Source organism: Bos grunniens, chromosome 11 (assembly GCF_055505025.1).
Source record: "Bos grunniens cultivar Pamir isolate PY7600 chromosome 11, Bosgru_T2T1.0, whole genome shotgun sequence".
NCBI classification, from domain to species: Eukaryota; Metazoa; Chordata; class Mammalia; order Artiodactyla; family Bovidae; genus Bos; species Bos grunniens.
In genome coordinates, this window is record NC_141175.1 from 80,364,275 (window position 1) to 80,388,113 (window position 23,839).

The 23,839-nt window shown below is 49.8% G+C and overlaps 1 protein-coding gene across 2 annotated transcripts in view; it reads right to left on the minus strand.

Annotated features, from left to right (window-relative positions):
• Window positions 1-1,450: 1,450 nt before the first annotated feature.
• The window catches only part of SIX3 (SIX homeobox 3), a 41,375-nt gene continuing 18,986 nt past the window's right edge, over window positions 1,451-23,839 (minus strand). The window contains exon 4 of one of the 2 annotated variants that reach the window (XM_086323793.1): window positions 1,451-1,781. In XM_086323793.1, the coding sequence (XP_086179919.1) occupies window positions 1,683-1,781 (99 nt within the window). In that variant the 3' untranslated portion in view covers window positions 1,451-1,682. Of the gene's footprint in view, window positions 1,782-18,791; window positions 18,930-23,839 lie in introns of those variants that run through there. The other variant, XM_086323791.1, reaches the window with a different exon arrangement.

Below are 23,839 nucleotides of genomic sequence, written 5' to 3' on the forward strand. Positions count from 1 at the left end.
CAGGTTTCCCAAACCTGTGGCTTTGAGAGCAGCCCCCAAAGCTCTGTGTCATCCCCTTGTCAACTCACCCACTCTTTCTGGCTCCAGAGAAACACACTGAAGCTTTGTCTGAGAACTGGGAGGCCCTGGCAATGTCAATTTCCTCAATGTCCTGCATTCCAATGTTTTAATCCTTTTATGTGCTCCGTGTCTTTAGGCAAGTCCCCTGTCCTTTCTGGGCCTGGGGTCGACACATCCTACAGAAGGAAGACACGGTCACTCCATTTTCCTGAGTGCTCTAGAGGGGTGATGGAAGGTTCAATTAAAGTTTAGAGAGGATGAGGGCTCTGTTGCTAGACCAGAGATTCACAGTGCTTTTCCATGGCCTCTTTCCTGCCTATCCATCCATCACTGACACCTCCCTTAAAAGAAGCAGAGAATGTGACCCTTAGGCCCTCCATATAGGAGAGAGAGATTTCAATACTGGGTCTCCTGCATTGCAGGCTGATTCTTTACCATCTGAGCCACCAAGGAAGTGCCAAGTGAAGGTATTATTTGCTCAGTCGTGTCCGACTCTTTGCGACCCCATGGACTGTAGCCTTCCAGGCTCCTCTGTCCATGGAATTCTCCAGGCAAGAATACTGGAATGGGAAGCCATTCCCTTCTTCAGGGGATCTTCCCAACCCAGGGATCAAACCCAGGTCGCCTGTATTGCAGGCAGATTCTTTACCATCTGAGCCATCAGGGAAGTCTATAAACAAAAATTTTGTGCTAAATGCTTACCTGTTCAGGACTCTTGTAAAACACTCCAGGTGCAGGTAAGCCACTGACTGACCCTTCCTGGAGTTGAGCAGCTGGACTGGGAGGTGGGTCTCACACTGGGCAGAGGGAAAGGGAGGATCTGGGGTGATTCCACATATTGGGGGATGATGGATCACTAGCCAAACTGGGGCACTTAGAAGAAGAAGCAGGCTTGCCACAAAGGACAACACCTTTCCTGGTAAAGCAGGCAAGAACTTTCCCCCTTTTAACATAATTTCATTCTACAAAGGTAATGTTTTTATTATAAGAAATTTGGAAAACAATAAAAGTTTACAATTTCACTACTCAAATGAAGTTATTTTGCATTTTATTATCTTAGTATCTTTATGTACATATATATTTTTAAACAGCAAATGTTCTGTATTACTGTTTTATAATTGTTTTTGTTAAGCAATAAGTTGTGATAACCTTTTTTATGATTATGAAATTAATCTATGTCAGAAAACTTGTGAAAATAAACATTGTGAGTAATTACACTGCCCAAAGACCAAAAAAAAACCATAATCCATGAGGATGTAGGTATCTGATGCCAGGTATCAGAAGGAGTTAGAGCTAGGAGATTGTGACACAAGGGCTCCTGAACCCAGGGCCTCCCCGGAAATTCCCAAAGGCAGAATGTGCCAGAGGATAATAATAGACAAAGCAAAAATAATAGTTACAAGAATCATAATAACCATTATTTATTGAGCACCTATTAAGTGCTAAGAACTTGCTTGGTGTTTTGCTCCATTTACTCTTAGTAACAAACCCACAAGGTGGGTATCACCGCTCTCATTTACAAAGAAGAAATTGCATCTCCAAGCAGATGGACCATGAACCCGTACCCAAGCCCTACTTCGGGACCCAGTGGGCACCCATGCAGGATCCCATGGAAGATTCCTTTAACTCCAGCTACTGGTGGAGGGACCACCAGCCACCATGGTCTGAATGGCCCCTCTGCTGTCCCCTCCTAAATTGGCTCCTAGCTTCAGTAGCTCCATCTGTAAGAATAAGAAAAAGCAGAATCATGAGCAACAGAGAGAAAGTCCCAACTTGGGAAACAAGGCAGTCAGCCCATTGGGTCCAAGCTATAGGTTCACATCCACTCCAGTGGGTCACCCACACTGTGGGTGAGTCGCCCACAAAGGGGCAAGAAAGAGGCAGCCATAAAAAGTCAGAAGGGGCATCTCTCCCCCTGGAGATAGCCTGGTAACTCTGATTCCGGTTCAGCTTATTCAGACCCTCTTCTTTAAAAAATTTTATATTTATTTAACTGTGTCTGCTGACTCATTGGAAAAGACTGTGATGCTGGGAGGGATTGGGGGCAGGAGGAGAAGGGGACAACAGAGGATGAGATGGCTGGATGGCATCACTGACTCGATGGACGTGAGTCTGAGTGAACTCCGGGGGTTGGTGATGGACAGGGAGGCCTGGCGTGCTGCGATTCATGGGGTCGCAAAGAGTCGGACACAACTGAGCGACTGAACTGAACTGAACTGTGTCTGGTCTTGGTTGCAGCATGTGGGATCTAGTCATCCAACCAGGGATTGAACCCCAGCCCCTTGCATTAAGAGTTCAGAGTCTTAGCCACTAGACCACCAGGGAAGTCCCCAGACCCTCTTCTTACTTGATTGGGGAATTATATATCCTTGCTAGGACCCTGACCCCATGAGTGGGGTACAGAGGAGCTGAAGAGATAAGAAGCAGACAGGAGCCTCAATATCCCCCACTTTCTGCTCTTTCTTCTGTTAACTTGATGGGTACAATAGCCAAGCCACAACCAAATGTGGACATCACGCCCAACTCCACACCCAGTAAGGAATCTTCCAGTGGTGTGTGTGTGTGTGTGTGTGTGTGTGTGTGTGTTACCTCTGACATTTCCTGAACTCCTCTGGCTTCAGCTCAGAGAGACAAGTGCCAGATATGCTGAAAACGGAGCTGAAAGCCAGGCAACAGCCTAGGCAGCTGACTCCACAATCCCTGAGGGCCAGGCTGAGAGGCTGGATTCCCACGGGGTCTGGGAGACAGGCTAGACCAGCCCTGGGGGGCTGCTCCAGTCCACACCAGGTAGGGTCCTATCAACAGCCAGCAGCTTCTCCCCGAAGCAGTGCAGGTCCCCCTTCCCACACTCCCATCTCAGAGAGTCCCGTAGATTTCCTGAGGATATAAGGACCACCTTCTTTCTCCCCCTTCACTTCCTGCTTTAGGGAAATAGAGGAGCTGCTGCTACTTTTATTCAAAAAGTGAGATCGCAGTCGCTTGTGCTTACCCCAAACTCTTGTCAGGAGTCTTAGAATTTTAACTTCACACAGTCTCAGTTTCCCCATCGATGAAGTGGGACTAAGACTAAATAGGATAATACATGTACAAAGTCGACAACCGTTGGCAGCCAACAGCCGCTGGCGCCTTTCCCTCCCTTCCCCACGCCCTGCTATCAGCACTGCTCTTACTCTCAAGACTAAGAGTGGAGCGGGACCAACCAGGTCCCTGTGGCTGTTGCTGGCCTGAAGTCCTAAGTCAGGTCTGGGCACGGAGTTCTAGAACTAACATTAAAAACCAGGATGTTCTGTGCCTGCAACGCAGGAGACTCTGGTTTGAGAGGATCCCCTGGAGGAGGGCATGGCAACCCACTCCAGTATTCTTACCTGGAGAATTCCATGGACAGAGGAGCCTGGCGGGCTACAGTCAGGGTCGCAGAGAGTCGGACACGACTGAGCAACTAACACTTTCATGGTCACCCTCAGGGCGACTGGGTACTGGTCTGTAATATGCAGTGGGGTGCTGCGCTTGGAAAAAAGGGGCTGATGGTACCAAAGAGCTCCAAGGGCTAGACAATGGACCCATAATGGAAGCAACAGGGAGAGAGTCATTGACTTGGGAAGGAAGAGCTCTTCAGAGGGGAGTCCAGAGATGCTGTGGGCTGGCTTCAGTGGTGACGGTATATCTGATGTTCAGGCAGAGGAAGGTGAGATCAAGAGGACTGGGGGCGTAAAAGAGGGGATGGAATAAGTAAACTTATTCCTCCCCTAGTCTGGAGTTTCTGGATCTGTCAAAATAAGAGGCACAATTTGAGAAGAACTCTTCACTGCAAACCTCTCTTCTGCCCAGAGTTAATGTCTGAAATTCCTTCACTGCAGATCCATTGCTTTGGGTTAAGATGTCCCTTGGAAAATGCCAGACTCCCTAGCTGGTATCACACACTGATTAATCAAAGCCCTTATGAAGGTTCTGAAGGCAGGAGTAGGAAGATGAGGATGAGGGACATTGGCATTGCATCAGCACATTTTGGGGAGTCAAAAAGGCCTGCTGTGTTTTTAAAGAAAGCCAAGTATAAGCTCAGTACTGGAATGATAAATACATTGCATGCTTGGGTTTTTTTATCTTAATCATTTTTATTGATTTATTCTTATCTAGTTAAAATAAGACATATTAAATATGTCTTCTTACTGTTCTATAAATACATGTATCTGATTTTATATATCCAAAGTGATAAATATGATGATAAAATACCAAGGCAGTTACAAAGATGACAGCCCAACCTCAAACGTAGTATTTACCAGTCCAATCTAGAAAAAAAAATCCCAACAATACATAAAAGGGCCTCACATGAAAACAGGCAGCTTGTATATCTACTCCAATACTGGGCTTACACTTGATAGTCTTTAAATACACAGTAGGTTTTTAAAATTCCCTAAAAAGTGTTATATGTGTGTGTTTGTGTATTCTCAGTCATGTCTGACTCTTTGCGACCCCATGGACTGTAGCCCACCAGGCTCCTCTTTTCCATGGAATTTTCCAGGCAACAATACCAAAGTGGGTTGTCATTTCCTACTCCAGGGGATCCTTCTGACCCAGGGATTGAACCCACATCTCTTGCACTGGCAGGTGGATTCTTTGCCACTGCACCACCTGAGGAGCCCTTGACAAGATGCAAAGCAGCTCAAGGTGTTACCATCGTTGAGAGGTTCCTGCCCTGCCACGGGAGAAGTCCCCATTTGACAGGAACGTAGGGCCCATTACAGAGGCAGAGGGAGGAGCCCTTTGGGAAGCATGTAAAATACACACTCTGGACTCACACAGATACTTGTCCACAAGTTCATAGCAGTATTACTCACAATAACAGAGAGGTGCAAATAACCCAAGTGTCCATCAGCGGATGAGTGTATCAACAGAATGTGATACCTGCATACAATGAATACAATGCACAGAATGGATACTGGAATTCAGCCTTAACAACGAATGAAATTCTGATACATGTTACAACATGGATGACCTTGAAAACATGTGAAATAAGCCCATCACAAAAGGCCAAATACCATGTGATTCCACTTACGCAGAGGTGCCTATAGGATTCAAATTCACAGAGCTACAAAGTGGAATCGTGGTTGCCAAGGAATGGGCAAAGAGAGGAATGGGGAGTCAGTGCTTCATGGATATAGAGGTTCAGTTGAGGGTGATGACAAAGCTCTGGAGATGGATGGTGGTGATGGGGACACAGCATTGTGAATGTACTCAATGTCACTGAACTGTGGACTGAAAAATGATTCCAATGGAGAAGCTTATGTTACATATATTTTACCACAATTAAAAAATACACACTCTGAAGTTTGGGGTTCAGACAGGCTCAGTGAGAAAGGCTGTGGGTTCTGCTTCCAAAGACATAGCGTGTCGGCCCTTTGCTATGGGCTCCAGTCTACTGCCCCCCCAGTGGCTGGGTTGGTGGTTGGGACCCAGGCTTTATGTTGATGGGGAAAGAGGTAGAGGGGCTTAGCAGAACCTAGTGAGGGGTTCCAGGACAAGCACTTGTGGGTGAGGGGGTTCAGAGTACCAGGGGGTATGAGGAAACTCACAGAAGCCCCACTCAGCATATGCACAGGTGCCTGGGATGATATGAACCTGGCTGGAGTGATGGCTGAATGGAACAGAAAGTTGATAGGTGTCTGAAGGGACAGCAGGGGCCACTGGGGGAGCGGTGGGAAGTTTACTGAGGACAACAATCCTGAAAGTCTCCCCTCACTAGGAAGAGTGATATCCTGTGGCCAGTGGGCACTTCAGAATTCCATGGAGAGGGGAGCTTGGAGCAAGCACTCTTTCTCTGTGCCTTGAGCAAAGGATTATTTAGTGCTTCACTGCCCTGGATGGAGCTGCAGGCTTGGAACCATGACCCATGGGAAAAACAGCAGAGTTTCTGCTTCAGTCAGCACAAAAATAATAGAGCTGTCCAGAACTGGAGATGGAGTGGGCTACCTTCAGAGGTGGTGAGTTCCCCATCACCTCTCCTAAGATAAGCTGTCCTCTACAGATTCACAGCAGAGGACCCTGGGCTGCTTGGTTAGAAGAGGGGGCAGGAGATCCGCAAGAGAGGAGGTATTGTCTGAGAGAGTGGCTGCGGCTTTTTCAAGAGGAAGCCACTAATCCTCACAGGGAGCCTTTCTGGCCCAGGGCACTAGATAATCCCAAACTGCCATTCTGGGGTTTCTTTCATCCTAGTGACTGGCGCGAGGGGCAGGGCGGCAGAGCTGTTCCCGACACTTCCTGGCAACAGTGCTGGGCGGGGGCAGACAGTCTGGCTCCCCATGCCTTTGCCCTAAATGCTGGGCTGGGAGGAGACTGGCAGCAGGATGGCAGAGAGAGAGAGAGAGAGAGAAAGAGGAAATGTCACCCTCACTCTCCCAAAGGACTGCTTCAGAACCTAGGAGTTGGTGGCCCTGGGCTAGCCTGTGGGGGAAGGCGGAGGACTGGGCTCCTGGGAGTGGGCAGGTATGGGGGTGCAGCCCATTTCACAGGCAGGTGGGTCCTGAGTGGAATGAAATGAGTTTTTGCTTCCAGCGGCTTCCAACCTTTGGAAAGAGAGATGGACTCTACAGAGAGAGCTGTCTTGTTAGGAGTTTCTGGAGGACGACACTTGCCCAAAGACAGGTGATGCTGCATGGTGGGATTTAAGGAGGGTATGGCAGGTTAGGTCTTTGGAGGCAGAGGGAATTTTCTAGCACTTTTCCACCTCATCCCTCTGCCTGTCCTACCTGAGAGTCCATCTGGCCTTCAGAACAAACCTTGAACTTCCAGTCAGCACTTCCCAGGCAGAAAAGTGTATGTATTAGGGACATAAGGGTCCCTACTGGAAACCCGCATCAAAATCACCTCCAAGATGGATAGAATGCTAACACTTACCTGTCAAGATTCCTTGCCTCTGAGGCTCATCTCTATTAAAAATATAGGTTCCCATAGCAAAGGGCTTTCCACGTGGCGCTAGTGGTAAAGAATCTGCCTGCCAATGCAGGAGACATGAGACATGTGAGTTCAATCCTTGGGTCGGGAAGATCCCCTGGAGTAGGAAATGGTACCCCATTCCAGTATTCTTGCCTGGAAACATTCCATGGACAGAGGAGTCTGGCAGGCTACAGCGCATGGGGTCACAGACAGTTGGACACGACTGAGTGACTGAGCTCAGCATGTGGGGAGACCCTGGAACCAGAACCACCATCGCTGTGGAATTTTTGCCCTGCAGGGGGCACCAGGAGGACCTGTGTGTGCCCAGGTTCGCAGGCATCCCATGGAGCCATTTACTGCTCTGTGCTAGCTCCTGAGGACAGGAATATGGGAGAGGCAGAGCACACAGCCAGCAAACTGATGACTTCTCCAATTCTCTGGATCCCAGTCACCCCATGAGCCACCACTCCAGGGCCCAGCATACAACCACACATCAGCCAGGCTCCAGGGACAGCCTCAGTGGGGGATTAGTGACTCTCCAGAGCCTCACCCAGAACCTTTGGGCACCAACTCCTCCAAGCCTGCACTGGCCTGGGCATCTGGGGTTGGATCATTTTGCCAGCTGATGAGTGTTCAGAAAACCCAGCAGGAGCTGTTTTCTCCCAGTGACAGGCAGACATCTGGGGGTGGACAGGTGTGACTCATTCATACTTCTGTGGCAGTGTTTGCTTCCAGCAGCTTCCAATCTTTGGAAAGAGGAACGGACTGACCCCTAGGTCAGAGGTGAAGGTCAAAGGGAGTTCATTTTGAGAGCCCCAGTGCAATAAGGATTGTGTCCTGACTGTATATTCCCCGCAGTGGGGAATGATAGGGAGTTGGAGTGGATCCAAGTGCTCCTATTCCTAAACCTTGGGCCCTTTTCTCAGAGCTGATTAGATCTGCTAAGAGCTTAAACATTGTCACAGATGCTAGACTAGGTGACCCTGGTGCCTATAGAAGAAATGGTCTGAGGATGTTAGTGATGGATGCCACCTGCCAAGGCGGCAGCCATATAACTTGATTCTCAAGATGCCTGCAACCCTGAGTAACCTTCTGATCTCTGAATAACTCCGATCTTAACTCATGCTATATTCCAACTCAGGTTCACATAGGTTGTCTACAGCCAATGCACTGACTGATTCCCTCTGCCTTCTTTTACCAGTCCTTCTTAGAGTTCTGCCTGGTGCCTTAGTGGGGCATGCTGGGTGGACCCCTCATAGACCAAGGCCCACCATGACCCTGTTATGGGCTTGCTTCGCACATCTTCCAAAAGGCCCTCTTTTCTTGCCCCCTTACCAGCCCCGTCTCCTATGATCAAGGGAGGGTAAGAGGCTAGGTCTTTTCAACATTTTAACATTAATCATGAGTCTTAAGAGATGGTGAGGATAAAGAGCACTCTTTCCTGATAGAAGTAAACACAGTACATTTTAAAATGTACAAATAGGTCCCCATGTTTACATCGCTTGGGCAGCCTCTCCAAATTCCTGCAGGACTGGCATTTGTCACCGCCCTACCAGCGTCACCCAGACACAAATGCCTGCAAAGAATTTTCTTCTCCAGGATGTCAGCAATCTTCTCCAGGATATCGGACCTCAGAGATGACTGTTTATGATGTCATTTAGCACTTGCACATTTGGTTCAAATGCCCCTAGCTATTTTTCCTCCTCTGTCCCCTGCCCTGACCAAGGAAGAGGACCCATTTCTGAAGACTTTGAAAACCACTTTTCCTCCATCTGGCTGGGGATGTGAGTGGTCTTGTCTGCCAGCAGAGGGATGAATGAAATCAGTGGGTCTTTGGCTCCCACAGCCCATAATCGCCCATGATAGCCATGGGCCTTCATTCTCAGCTGCTGCTGCCACAATGGAAGCCCCTTTTCCCAAGTTACCACCAGCCTGACCATCAGCATGGGAGCCAGGGGGAATTAAAACCCAGGACAAAAGTATATACCGAAAGCCCTAAGGTATGAGACCATCCCACAATGCCCTTCACAGCAGAGTGAGTCCTGCGGGCTTCAGGCTCTGACCCTACCTCTTGCCACATGTCCTTCACCACCCCACCATCCCTACATCTCTGTGTGTGTAAGTAAGTCTTCATCGCTCAGTCGTGTCTGACTCTCTGCGATCCCATGGACTATAGCCTGCCAGGCTCCTCTGTCCATGGAATTCTTCAGGCAAGAATACCGGAGTGGATAGACATTCCCTTCTCCAGGGGACCTTCCCAACTCAGGGATCGAACCTGGGACTCCCACATAGTGGGCAGACTCTTTACCATCTGAGCACACAGGGAAACCCTGTAGATGAGTCCAATTAAACAGAACGGCCTCAAAGAGAAGAAACTGCAAAAAGATAGTCTGAGGAAAGCTGGGAGGAAGCAGTCCCTCATTCTGCTTTAGGGCTTGGGACAAAAAGAGTGGGGGGTTCCGTATTCCCTGAATCCTGTGACTCTCTCAGGGGTCCTGCTAGTGGGTCTACCCCACGCGCCTTGTCTTGAGGGGACCACTGAATCATCTGAGATGTCCAATCTCAGGGACCACGACAGCTATCCTTGGCCTCCACACCCTAGAAACCTCTCAAATCCTTTGAGACAACAGAACATCAGTATCTCTCAAGATTCTTTCCTGTCAGTAAGTTCTGTTTTATTCCAGGGGAAAGGGGAGTATACTAAAAAGGCTTTGTGTCCACCTGTTTATGCTGTGCATTCCTTTTTCAGGTCTAACCACCCATATGTGCGTCTGACTGCAGGAGGGCATTCGGCAGGCACCGAGCCAAGCCAACACGAGGGACGGAGATATCATCCCCTGACACCGCAGGGGAGCAGGGGACACTGGACCCTGCTTTTCCCTCTGAATCCATCAATAAGGCACATTGTAACAAGAGCGGGGCACACTCTCGGATTCTTTTTACTCTACCAACAAACCTAACATCTAGCCGGTATCTAGCTCCTCAAACTTTGCCCACAAGCTATGAACACTGAGGGCCAAGGGAGAAGGGAGGTGAAGAAGAAACTGAGGCAGGAGCAGAAGCTGGACTGGTGGGTATCACTGCTTCCGAGGCAGCTAGGGAGGAGGTATTCCATTTCCTGAGCTGTGCTTGTCCCATTTCAGCTTGAGCAGATGGAAATATAGTTCAATGTTTCAACATCATTTGCCTTTCTCGTGCTAAAATATTGATAAGTGCTGCCCAGGCAGATGCCCCTGCGGTTCCGAGCAGTAACTGGAGCATGATGTGTACTGAAGTGAGACACGGCAAAGCCTTTAACGAGTGTTTAAAATTCCTGGAATAATGCTCAAAGCTGGCTTAGCTCACTGGGCTCCTGAAAACCGCCCCCACTGGGCCGCCTCCTAAGCGGCAGGAGGGGTGTGAGCCCGGCCGGGACCCCCTGCTGGTGGCAATTAGTGCGGCAGCTGCTCCTCTCCAGGACGGGAAACAAAGCGGAGGTGCCTGCATCTGCCGCGGAGCCGCGCGGGGAGGCAGGGCCGCTCAGGGGCGCCGAGGGCGAGGCGTGATGCGTCTCCCGCCTGCAGGGGCCCGGCACGGGGCACCCAGAAAGAGGGGGCCCTGGACAGGGCTCTCGAGAAAGACAGGTGAGGGGAGGGCCAGAAAAGGGAAGAGGGAGAGGAAGAGGGTGGGGACCTGGGAAAAGAAAGAGGAAGAAGGGCTGGGAAGAAGGGTTTTGCCAGGATCAGCAAATCTCCTGGGACCAGCTCGCCAGGCCCTGAAAGGAGAATCCAACACTGCCTCCAAGACAGCCTGATGAGTGGCATCCCTGTCCTAAGACGCTCATTTTCAGATTCCATTCATGACTAAGGCCCCCCGGATTGAGGGTGTAAAAGAAACCTACAAGAGCACCTGCGATGTCACCCAAGACTCAGAACAGTGCTGGTTGCTGAGGTTCGGATCTCCGTCATCTCTGTCCCCACGTGGAGATCGGAGGGTCTAATTGTGGAGATCCCTCAATATTAGAGGTCCTCAATATTTTAAGTTTTAGGGTTTCAGAGTCTTGATTTAAATAAATAAATAAATAAAAACCTCCTTTGGGATCTTTGTGAGATTGTTCAGAAGAATGTTCTCCAAGGAGCCTACTTGAATCTGATCTGGGGAGAAAATATCTGCGTTTTTCAGGAGTGACCCGATTAAAGTGCCACCCACATGGGAGAATGCAAGGCTGTGTCCCAGCAAGCTGGGGGGCACCCCCAAGAAGAAATTCTGGGCTGATGGTTTAATAGGACTTAAAGCAGTGTAACTTGATGCCCCTGACGGAAGACTCACAGAAATTATTATTGTTGATTGAATAACATCTGCAATTGGGGAGACAGAATAAGAGACCTACAATGAGTTGGGAAACAGGGTCTAATGATTATGCTTTTCCTCTGCCTTCGAGGAAATCAAACTCAGTGAAGTCATGTAACTATAACTATTCTATTTTCTGAGATAAAAATTCAAGGGGGACGTGATCTGACACACAAGAGGACATTTATGGGGACAAACCAGATGGAGCATAACACTGAAAGGGAAGGGACAATAAAGTCTAAGACAGACATCTATCACGAATACTGGAGGCAGATTGAGGGGCTCCAGGACCCACCAGGGAAGCTGTGTTGGAAAAAACTTAATAGAGGAGGAATTGTCTGGACCCAAGACATACCATGCACTCCGGAGAGGCTGGCAGCAGTCCTATCTTGTTCTCCATCCCGAAGCCATCTAGCTGATTGAGGAACACCTCCCCTGGTGACACTATGGTACCTCCCTCCACCCACATCTTCTGCTACAGGTATCTTCCCACTCCTGTGTTGTTTCAGCTGCTGGCCCCAGTCCAGCCATCCTCCAACCACAAGCATCCTCAAAAGGTGAGCCCGTCACACAGATCAACATCTACAAGGACTGTTGCTGAGACCAGCTCTGTAGCTCTGGGCTGAGGCCCTGGCCATGGGTCTGTCCCTCTGGCACTGTGGCTCTGTCTGTCATTGTTCTCCCAGTTTTCCAGTTGCAGAGTCTGTCCACTGAATGATGGGGCATCTGGCTTCCATGGCCAGAGGCCTGTCCACTCATGGAGCGGAGTATGGGTGTGGCCAAAGTGAAGACCTGCCTGATGCTGACCACCCTCTCTAGGAGCTTATCTGCAGAAGCTGAGGAGCCCTGCCTGCAGGCACTCAGCCTGGTCACTGTGGAGGAGGAAGGCCAGCATCTGTGAGAAGACAAACAGGATGGAAAGTCCCAGGTGGCCAGAGTGAAAGGAACGATAGCAAGGGCAGGAGCCAGACAACAGTAGTAGTCACCCTTTCTAAATTTTGAAAAATCTCCTCTGATCATTACAACCCCGGCAGGTGTTATTAGTGCCAATTTATAAAGAAGAAAGCCAGGAACTCAGATCAGTGAAATCACATGACTAAGCTTACAGGCCTGATTTTCCCTACACAATGTCACCTCCTCGAGGAACTGGAAACCCAGGGAGGCACTTTTTGTGGAAATCTCCCAGGGTTCTTATTAAATCAGTGTTGGAGGGACCTAAGGCTCTTCAGTCCTAAGAAGTCCCCAGGTGATCCCAAATGCTGCTGGAATCTCCCCCAACACATACGCGTACACACACACACACACACACACACACGCATGCATGCATGCAAACTGTGAGTGGCAAGGTCCTGCAGCCGTGTTTTTCCATCTCCTTGTTCACAAGCATCTCCTGGATTCTGACTCAATAAGGACTGATCTCGATAAGATTAAGTCTCAATAAGACTCAAGATGCTGACTGTCTGACAAGAGCCTCAAGCACCCTCAGATAAGCTTGGGAAATGCCCTTCAAGTGTGGGAAACATGAGGTCCCAGCTGGGAAGTTTCATCAGGGAACCAGAAGCTGGGTCCCGTCCCCTTCGATGTTCTCCTGGGTTTACCAGACACCCTTCCCTCTGACAGGAGAATGCCTGCCTTGACCCTGATGTTGCTCTGGTGTTCAGTCTTGAGCAAACTTCTTCCCATCTCTCTGCCTCCACACTCTCCTCTGTAACATGCGAAGTGGTAGCTGAATGGTAGCGCATGCAGAGGATACGATAGAGGGAGGCACCTAGAGAAGGGAGTGAGGGAGAAACAGCCAGTGTCCATCCAGCAAGTGGAAAAGAGATGGATGATGGGGAAAGGCAATGGGGAGAAAGCCACAATTGTGCTGCCTGCTAAGGAGCAAAGGTGGTGGAGCGGGGTGGGGGGGGCACCATATCCTGCCCCCACACCCTTGCACTGGCTTCCCTGGTGGCTTAGATGGTAAAAGAATCTACCTGCAATGTAGAAGATTCAGGTTCAGTCCCTGGGTCAAGAAGATCCCCTGGAGAAGGGAATGGCTACCCACTCCAGTATTCTTGCCTAAAGAATTCCATGGACAGAGGAGCCTGGCAGGCTATAGTCCACAGAGTGGCAAAGAGTCAGACAGGACTGAGCAACTAACACACACACACCCTGGCATTAGAAAACATGGAGCCGAAGGACCAAAGAGACTTTGGTCTCAAAAGCAGGAATGGAGAGGATTCTAGAGACCTGGACCATTTCCACCATGAACAAGTATGCAAAGCCATCATTTTTTCCTCCATTTCACAGGAACAGAGAAGAAGTGCTAAGAGGGTTTGGGGTGGGGTGGCCAGGGGCTCTAACTGGAATGGAGAAGAGGGCAGAGTGGCCCAGAACCAGGAGGAGCCAGGGGGCTGGACACAGACCCTCCCAGCTTCCCACTCACTGGCTTGAACCCAGTCCCAGTTGCCACCACCCCACCTGGGTCCTCTCCATAGACAGGTACTGAGCACCCACTGTATAACACGTGCTGGAAATGTCCATTATATCCTTAATGTTCTGTCTACTCTGGTAACACATGTGTTCTTGTACCCATTATACAGATGAGGAAAGCAGACCCAATGCTCAGGTTTACATAGTTACTACACGCAAGCACTGACATTCAAACCCAGGCCTCCTATTCGAACACTTCTGACTTCTACACTTCAGCATCTTTCTGAAAAGGGTGTTTGCACAGGGGCTCCAAACCCAAGGGAACCAGGGATATATTTATCCTTTCCCTCAAATCAAATTAAATGCATATTAGAGTGGTGATTTGGGCTTGTGGCACATGTGTGGGAACCTTTCACGGAGAGATATTGACCCACAGAAACTGGTTCCAATTCTAGGTTCATTTGCTGGGAATGGGCTTGCTAAGTATGTAGGCACATGGTGGTTTTTACCCTGCTGCTGCTAAGTCGCTTCAGTTGTGTCCGACTCTGTGCTACCCCAGAGATGGCAGCCCACCAGGCTCCCCTGTCCCTGGGATTCTCCAGGCAAGAACACTGGAGTGGGTTGCCATTTCCTTCTCCAATGCAGGAAAGTGAAAAGTGAAAGTGAAGTCCCTCAGTCATGTCTGACTCCTAGCGACCCCATGGACTGCAGCCTACTAGGCTCCTCCGTCCATGGGATTTTCCAGGCAAGAGTACTAGAGTGAGTTGCCATTGCCTTTGCTGGGTTTTTACCCTAATACACACCAAACACAGAGAGTTCATTTTCTTGTTTCCCTTCATGAAATCCATGACTTCACCAGGTATTCTGGGCCCACTCACTAACCAGCATTTACCATGCAAAGCCTCCTCACCCCACACATCCATGTGGAAAAAATGGGGATGTCAATTTGAGCATATATGTTTTTCCTATTTTTACAATAAGGCAAATAGGCATGAAGATTTGAGTTTAAATGGATGACTTTGAAATTCAATGAAGAAACTAGACAGGAAAAGACAAGAAGATTCTAAAATTGGTCAAAATAAGATGGGTAGATTTAGAAGCACATAAGAGCTGAGTACCACTGTCCAAACTAACCAGATACGCTCAGACAAGGATATTCTAAGTCTCAGTTCCAGGTACTTGAGTGTGAGGTCATCTCCAAGGCCCCTCCTCCCCCTCCCCTTACCCCACCCCCAACATAGCTTTGTTTCCAGCACTTTCGGGGTACCCCGCCCCTTTCTCTTGCTCTGTTCTGTTAGCACCTCCTCCTTCAAGCTCCCTGGTTGCTTCCCTTACCTCTGACCATAGAGAATCCTCCTGTTGGTCCAGGTTATCCCACCTGCTCAGGCTGTCCTCACCTCCACTCCCTTTTTAGGGATCTCTCTGACTCAGCATAGGGCTTCCCAGGTGGCACTAATGGTATAGAACCCACCTGCCAATTCAGGAGGCAGATTCGGAGGTTCAATCCCTGGGGCATGGCAACCTACACGAGTGTTCTTACCTATGGAATCCCATGGATGGGGGATACTAGCGGGCTACAGTCCATAGGGTCACAAAGAGTCAGACATGACTGAAGGGACCTAGCATGCATGTATGCACTCACCGACTCAGCATGTCCTTCCTGGATCACCTGTTGATTCTAGAAGCATATTCCATGGCAGCCTGGAATACCTGGTTTCGTTGTCTATGAACATGAGCTAGTATTTATCACTCACTCACTCATCAGTTCAACAAATATGTACCAGACTTTGGGTTAGATGCTGTGGGCAATACAAAGGTGTGTTCAATACAGCCCTGTCCCACTCTAGTCAGACACTGAGCCATACACCCAAGGCACTGTCAGTCCAGGTAGAGTGTGTCTTGGGCTCTCTGGTGACCAGGGTATCTCAGTAAAGGCACTGTGTCTGTCTGGTATGCACTGCACCATAAACTTCCCCCACAGCCTCAGTGAGTCCCTCCTCCTGCTCTGAAAACCCCAGCTCCCCTCTGGATGGCCTGTGGAGTTCCTGTTGCCTCTGCTTCTGGGCAGGCCAGGATGACTCAGGTCTCCCTGAGTCAGTCTTCTCAGCTCAGGTGACCATTCCCCACCTGTCTCTAAGCGGTTCTCCCATGACTCAGGTACCCAGATGGTCCAGAAGAGTGCACTTCCAGGCTCCTATCACTCCAAGCGTTTGGTGTTATAATAATTTACATAAACATCACAAACAACACAGTTGCAGTTGGGGGGCAGGGAGGGGAAGTGTCATCATGCTGACACTTTGTTGCCTATGGACTGTCAGGGAAAGGAGCTCCAAGGGGTTATCTTCAAGCCAGGCCTTCCTGAAGACAACCCTCTCCAGAATGCAGGATCCTTGCCATATCCTCACAAGCGATGCTACCTCCCCATTAGACCCAGAAGAAGGAAGAGATGAAAGCTGATGATGAAACTCCTTACCTGCCTGCAAAGTGACTTCAGGCAATGGAGAAAACTAGCAAGCATCCTACAATTCCCTCAGCCTTCAACTTCCTCAACTGTAAAATGAGGATAAAGATACTAGCCACCCACTATGCTGGGAGGGTTAAAAGAAATAAGATGGTAAGAAAACCCAGGACACTACCTGATGCCCAGAAAGCCTTCAATCAATGTTCCTTTTCCTCCTTCCTCTGGGGGTGCTGTCCCTCGTGTAAAAGTTTAAAGCTTGAGGCACTGATCCGTGGCTTGATGGGAGAGATGGACTTTTCCCAGAGGCACCCAGGGGTGAGATTAATGAGTCCCTGGCTGTCCCCAACTTGACCTGGGAGGTGGAGTCCAGGGTGTCCTCGGGTCTGGGAAAGGGTGAAGGCTGGCATCAAGGGGAAAGTCCAACTCGAGGAGAGAATGGCCATGAAAAATGAGAGCTATGAACTTCCCTGGTGGTCCACTGATTAAGAATCTGCCTGCCGGTGCAGGGGACACAGGTTCTGTCTCCTCCTAGTCCAGGAAGATTCCGTATGCTACAGAGCAACCCAACCCATGCGCTACAACTACTGAAGCCTGTCCCACGCTCTAGAGCCCATGCTGCGCAACAAAAGAAGCTACTGCCCGAGAGAAGCCCAGGCATCACAGCTAGAGAGTAGTCCCTGCTAGCTGCAACTAGAGAAAGTCCACACACTGCAACAAAGACCCTAGCGCAGTCAAAAATAATTTTTTTTTTTTTTAATGACAGCTGGCCCTGGGCAAGGGGTCAGCCTAGCTGTTGATTCAGAGATCTAATCTCTGCAGAACTGCATACTTCCTTGAAAGGGACCTTTTTGCTTTTTCAACTGTGAAGCTTCTTGAATCAAGTCCCTTCTTTCCAGTGAAGATGAAGATTGCATCTTCCCCTTGACTGTACAGTAAAAAGAAGAGGGAGCAGGCACGGGGAGCAGGGGCAGGGAAATCCACAGGGATGAAGGAGACCACCCAGCTGCCCACTCTCTCCTTCCAGGCTGCCCCCCACAAGCCTTCTTCATACCCAGGTGGGAGTCTGCTGTCACCACCACCCCTCTGGCCCCAAATACCCGCAGACACCCTCACCTCCAGTCCTGGGCACCAGAGAGCCCCATTTCCTCTCTTCATCCAGGGTGAGGATAGAATTGTTCTCAACAGATATACTGAATAGTAACAGGCTGTGCAGGGTATGTGTTGGAGGAGGAGGCCCTGGAAAACTACTACAGCCCAGCGCACTCAGCTTGGATGACTCTTCTTTCTGTGGCTAAAACATAGTCGCTGGCGGGTCCTCCCCCTTTACCGCAATCCTCCCTTGGCAAGGGGCTAAAATCCCCTTTCATCAACTGATAAATAGATAAGCAAAATGTGGCATATCCATATAATAGAGAATCTTGCAGCCATAAAAAGGAATGAAGTAGGGTACAGGCTGGGCTCCCCTGGTAGCTCAGCTGGTAAAGAATCTGCCTGCAATGCGGGAGACCTGGGTTCGACCTCTGGATTGGGAAGGTCCCTTGGAGGAGGCCATGGCAACCCACTCCAGTATTCTTGTCTGGAGAATCCCCATGGATAGAGGAGCCTGGCGGGCTACAGTCCATGGGGTCACAAAGAGTCAGACATGACTGAGAGACTAAGCACAGCAAAGGGTACAGGTTAGAAATGAATGAAGATTGCAAACATTTTAAGTAAAATAGTATAACACAAAAAGGTATGATTTAAGTAAAACGGTAAGACACAAAAAGTATGATTATATTTATACAAAATGTCCAGAATAGGTGCATCCAGAAAAACAGAGAGTAGACTGGTGGTAGCCAGAGGTTGGGGGCAGAGAAAGAGGGGACCCCAGGGAGTGACTACTTAATGGCTATGGGGTTCATTTTGTAGGATGATGAAAATGTTCTAAAACTAGATGGTGGTGATGGCTGAACAATACTGTGAGGGTACTAAATGCCATTGAATTGTATGCTTAAAAACAAAGTGAGGACTCTTATTGTGTATTTTACCACAATTAAAAACCTTTTCAGGCTTTGATTATTTCCTTTTCCACTTCCATCTTTCTAACTCCACCTCCATTTGGGAAAAAGAGTGTTCTAGAGCTCACTTGGGGAGAAGGCAATGGCACCCCACTCCAGTACTTTTGCCTGGAAAATCCTATGGAAGGAGGAGCCTGGTAGGCTGCAGTCCATGGGGTTGCTAAAGTCGGACACGCCTGAGCGTCTTCACTTTCACGCATTGGAGAAGGAAATGGCAACCCACTCCAGTGTTCTTGCCTGGAGAATCCCAGGGACAGGGTAGCCTGGTGGGCTGCCGTCTATGGGGTCGCACAGAGTCGGACACGAATGAAGGGACTTAGCAGCAGCAGTATATATATATATATATATATATATATATACACACACACACACATACTGAATCACTTTGTTGTACACCTGAAACTAACACATTGTAAATCGACTATACTTCAATTTTTAAAAAAAGTTCACCAAGGACAACCCCACAGGGACTTGACTGAGAGAGTGTCACTCTCAGACCTAGTCCCAGAACTAAGAAGAAAGACGCACCCTTGTGCCCATTCCAGGCTTTTATCCTAACACATCTCCCTGCCCAGCCCACTCTCTTTCTCACCAGCACGGAGCTTCCCAGATGGTCCCCAGCCAGGAGCAGAGGAGGCTAATCCACTGTGTCCATCTTCCTCCAGGTCCTCTGGCTCCTGTAATAGGGGAGCAGGCAGGATGGAGCTGGTGCTCATGAGGTCCAAGGAGTGTTTGTCACCTGTAAGACCACACATGAGGCCTCGCAACTCACCAGGTCTGAACACAGCCTGGTCCCTGCCCCCATGCTGACCATTCCTACTGCTATGGCAAGGCCCAGATGACCACAGGAAGCCTGGACCTCCTCCCTCCTCAGTGATAACACGGAACTTCACAAGATGCCACTCAGTTGGTTGTGGACCAAATCTGACCTGGGAGTCAGTCAGCTCAACTCACCACGACATGCCCAGTAGACACCTACACTGGGCTTAGATGCGTCAAGAAGGAAGAAGATGCTTGGAGACAAGGGCCTGGGCCAGTCATCCAACTGGATGGCAGGAAGGCATCCAGAAAGATCAGTGTTCCCAGAAGGCCCTGTGGCTTCTTCTTTCCACCCTCAATGCCAAGAACCAAGATTAACCTCCTTCCTCCAGCTTGGGCAGAAATCAAGACGCTAGCCCCTTGGGTCCTCCAGGTTGCCACCAGCTGGGTAGCCTCTCTGACCTTGTCCCACAGCCAACCTGACCTACTCTTCCTGTGGACCTTAGCCTTTGTGGTTTATCCACGTACATTATTTAAATTCTAATTCCCCCAACTTCCTGTCCCACTATGGCCCGCTGTATCCTTAGACAGTACAGGCTCAATCCAATAGACTGCAATCCCCTGCCCCAAACGTTTAGGGTAAGATGCCTTTGGGAATTTAGGATCTGTGGGATTTCAGGAAGGTGCATATAATGGGGCTTGTATTATATGTTCTACAGTACCACCCTGGGGGTACAGAGCCATACCTGTAATCAAATACGCTAATATTTCCACAGTGAAACATCTGATATCTGTGCCAAATGGGACAAATAAAGACTATAAATAGCTTCACTTCAGCTTAGGTCAGATTTTGTTTCCAAATAGCTTTGGCAGCAAAAATACCAAACAAACAAGCAAAAATAGAGCTTTCCAAGTTTGGGATTTGTTGAGAAGAGACTGAAGATCAGTATTTATGCTGCTTAAGAGAGAACCAGGCAAAACTATCCCTGTGAAAGGAAAAGAGCCTGCAATGGAGACTGCTCCCTCCCACCACCGGCCCCCTCCCACCACCTGCCTGCCCTCTGAGATCCTGGCTCTGGTGCCCAGGCTCCTCAGGCACTGTTTGGGACTCTATAGTGTTAGGGGTGCTTAAGGTCAGAGCCTGAGCCATCCTGGGTCTGTTTCCTGATCTCTTTTAACTGAGAAGGAAGTGATTCCACAGGCTCCTTTGACCTCTGACTTTTTATGGTCCTACTAAAAACATTAGCCAGCGCTTGCCACACTGTTCACAGGAGGCAGTGTCTTCACCATCAGAACAAGGAGCACCCCAAGAAAGCATCTGTCTCTTTCAGCACCCATGAGTGTCTTTGGACACACAGTGTCTTCCCAGTCCCCTGGATGGTCCTCTCCTCCTCACCAGCCTGGAAAACGTGTACCGGAGAACCACTTCAAAGGCCCTCCTCTGGGATCCTTCTTTATTCATGCTCCATGTGGGCATTTCTCTGCTTCCGGTGAACCGTAACTGGGTAGCTGGAGTCTACGTTGCCACCCACTGTCCCAGAGGGTACAGCAGCGCCTGGCACACAATAGGCACTCAGCAAGACATTGTGGAGAGGATGAGTGGGTGCTAGGTCCATGTGACTTCCCGCCAGGTAAGTTATCCTGGTGGAAGCAGGGCCCCTGTGCCATCTGGATGAGGCCCGGAGGCATCTGAGGGAGAGGAAGTGAACAGTGAAGGAGGAAGGAGATACACATTATCAGTCCAGGTGGACAACTCTGGGACCACATAGTAAGGCAAGAGGATGGAGCAGGAGTTCAGTTCAGCCGCTCAGTCGTGTCTGACTCTGTGACCCCATGCACTGCAGCACGCCAGGCTTCTCTGTCCATCACCAACTCCTGGAGCTTACTCAAACTCATGTCCATTGAGTCGGTGATGCCATCCAACCATCTCATCCTCTGTCGTCCCCTTCTCCTCCTGCCTTCAATCTTTCCCAGCATCAGGGGCTTTTCCAATGAGTCAACTCTTCGCATCAGGTGGCCAAAGGATTGGCGTTTCAGCTTCAGCATAAGTCCTTCCAATAAATATTCAGGACTGATTTCCTTTAGGATGGACTGGTTGGATCTCCTTGCAGTCCAAGGGACTCTCAAGAGGCTTCTCCAACACCACAGTTCAAAGCATCAATTCTTCGGCACTCAGCTTTCTTTATAGTCCAATTCTCACATCCATACATGACTACTGGAAAAACCATAGTTTTGATGAAACAGACCTATGTTGACAAAGTAATGTCTCTGCTTTTTAATATGCTGTCTAGGTTGGTCATAGCTTTTCTTCCAAGGAGCAAGCGTCTTTTAAGTTCATGGCTGCAGTCACCATCTGCAGTGATTTTGGAGCCCCAAAAATAATGTCTGTCACTGTTTCCATTGTTTCCCCATCTATTTGCCATGAAGTGATGGGATAGGAGAGGTAAACCCAAATCCACAGCCAAGATGGACGGTCCTACAGACGCAAAACTGTGGATTTTGGTATAAGACAGGGGCATTTTAATAAAAAGAGGCGATCCTGGGGTAAGCGATGCTCGGAAAAACCAAGAGGAAAAGGAAAGGCCCGGCAGCCCATCTGCACAGTCAAAGCCCTCAGAGCCCGGGACGGAGACGCTGCGCCGCAGCCGCGAGGTGGCACCAAAAACCCGCCAATTGCCCAGAGCGCACGCTGCCTTCCCACCTCCGACCAAGTTCTGCTTTTGGCCTGGGCGCGCACATCCGAAGCAGAAGGGCATCCCTTCGCTTTGCCGCCGGGTGGAGGCTGAGCACCCCGGCCAGGTTTTTCGGATCCCCGGCGGCGGAAGACGAGTCTTCCTCGAGTGCCCAGCTCAGAAAAGCTCCTAATCTGCTATCTGGAAGCTTCTCGAGGGACTCGTGGAATCTAGATGCGCTGCCCCGCTCCCCTCCTCTCCACCCCTCACCCCCACCAAGGAAACTGATCCCTTCTCCTTCCTCCCCGCGTCTCTCCGAAGGCGGGCTCACGTCCTGAATTCTTCTGGGAACAGAACTGTGGTCCGCCTTCATCCTGTCGCGTTCCCACTCACAGCTCGGGTTAGGGCCCGAGAGCGATTCTGGAAACTGAGACTCCCCGGTCCTGTTCTGCTCCCTGAGACCTGTCACACCTTCGCGCACACGCAGTAAACACTTGCTGGCGAGAGTCACACGAAGGAGGCTCGCCCCGGGCTCGTGAGGGACAGGTGTGAGAAGCCGCGAGATCACTGGACTCGATGCCAAGAGACTTGCGTTTGACTTTGACTCACTTGTTTTCTCGGGGTCCCTTAAAACCCCATTCCTCCAATATCGAGATCTTAAAGCCTCCTGGCGGCTCCAAAGCCGACGCCGTCTCCGCGTCGAAGAGCTTGCTGCAGCCTAGAAAGCTTTCTTTAGTTGTCTCTCAAATAGCAGATTTCTGCGCTGGGCCGTCTGGATCCCCGGAGTCCAAGACCCGAACAACGCGCAGAAACAGTTTGCAAAAGGCAAACCCCCAGGGCGCACGAAGTTACGCGGAGCTTGTCGCGGCAAGAGGAATTCTCCAGGCTCGTGAGTCCTGGGTCCCCCTCTCCATGTCTGACTCTCTGGGACCCTGCACCCAGGCCACACTCCCATTCACCTAGTGTGTTGGTCTCCTCGGGTCACACCAGCTACTCTCTCACCCTAGCACCCTCTCTCACTCAGAGTGAATGTTGCTGTGGGGTGAGACTAAAGCAGACGGGTGGTGGGCAAGGGAGGAGACCTGGCCACTAACATCCTGGGTAGGGGAAGGGTTTCCGAGAAAGGTACAGGGCTCTGATTGGCCCTCGGGATCCACCCACAGAACCCCTCTAAGGAGAACGTGTGAGTCTTTTAAGGAGTTGAAGGTCATGATGCTTCCAGAGTTAGAAGGTGAGAACAGGGACCTCATCACAGACCTATGAAATTGGGACCAACGCTGAAATCACATCATCAAGGTAGCCCAGAGGTCTCCCACTGGCCCTCATTCCTCCTTGGCACTGTGTTCAACCAGCCAGACAGCCTGATCTCAGTCCCCTTCACCTCCTGCCTACCTATGGGAATAGCTTCCTGACCTGCCTTCCAGCCTACAGCCTCACTCCCTCAAAGTCTTGAAGCAGAGCTCTGAGTGTGATCTCTAAAGCTCTCCATAAAGCCTTATTTGGCTCCCCAGTACCTATGGGATCAAGGCAACACAACTTACCTGACCTTGAGCTGGATCCAGACCCACCCCGCCCCCACCCGCTTCTCTCAGATTCCATTACCAGCTTCCTATGCATGTGGGCGCCTGCCGCGTGACTTTGTTCAGCGCTGGAATCCAACCTCCTCCAGGCCTTTGCTCCTACTGTTCCTGCCTGGAATCTCCTCCAGGGAGTACAATTCATCTTTCTGGTCAAAACCATCTCTTCTCCTGGAACACTCCAAAGTTGTAATTAATCTCCAAGTTGCCTCCCAAAATGCTCGGTATGCAATTCCTATGTGCGTCTGTTGGTTTTTCAGTGATATTTCAACTGTGAGTTACTCCGTGGTTAGCTACTTTAGGGCAAGGCTTGACTGTGCTTTGGCCCTCCCTCCCAACTCAGTTCTTATTTTGGAATAAGTTGGATGCAGTGGTATCCAAAGCATACATCACTTTCAACAATGTCCCTCCGCCTCTGGTACATATACAGGTAGAGATATCACAAGGGCACGAGGTCAGTATTTCTCCTGCTTCTTGGGGGAATGTGGAGGGTCTCACTGTACACTTTTCAAGGTTCACATGGACACACACTTCACTTCCAAAAACACATCATGGAGTCCTATGCCACTTGGAAGAGCT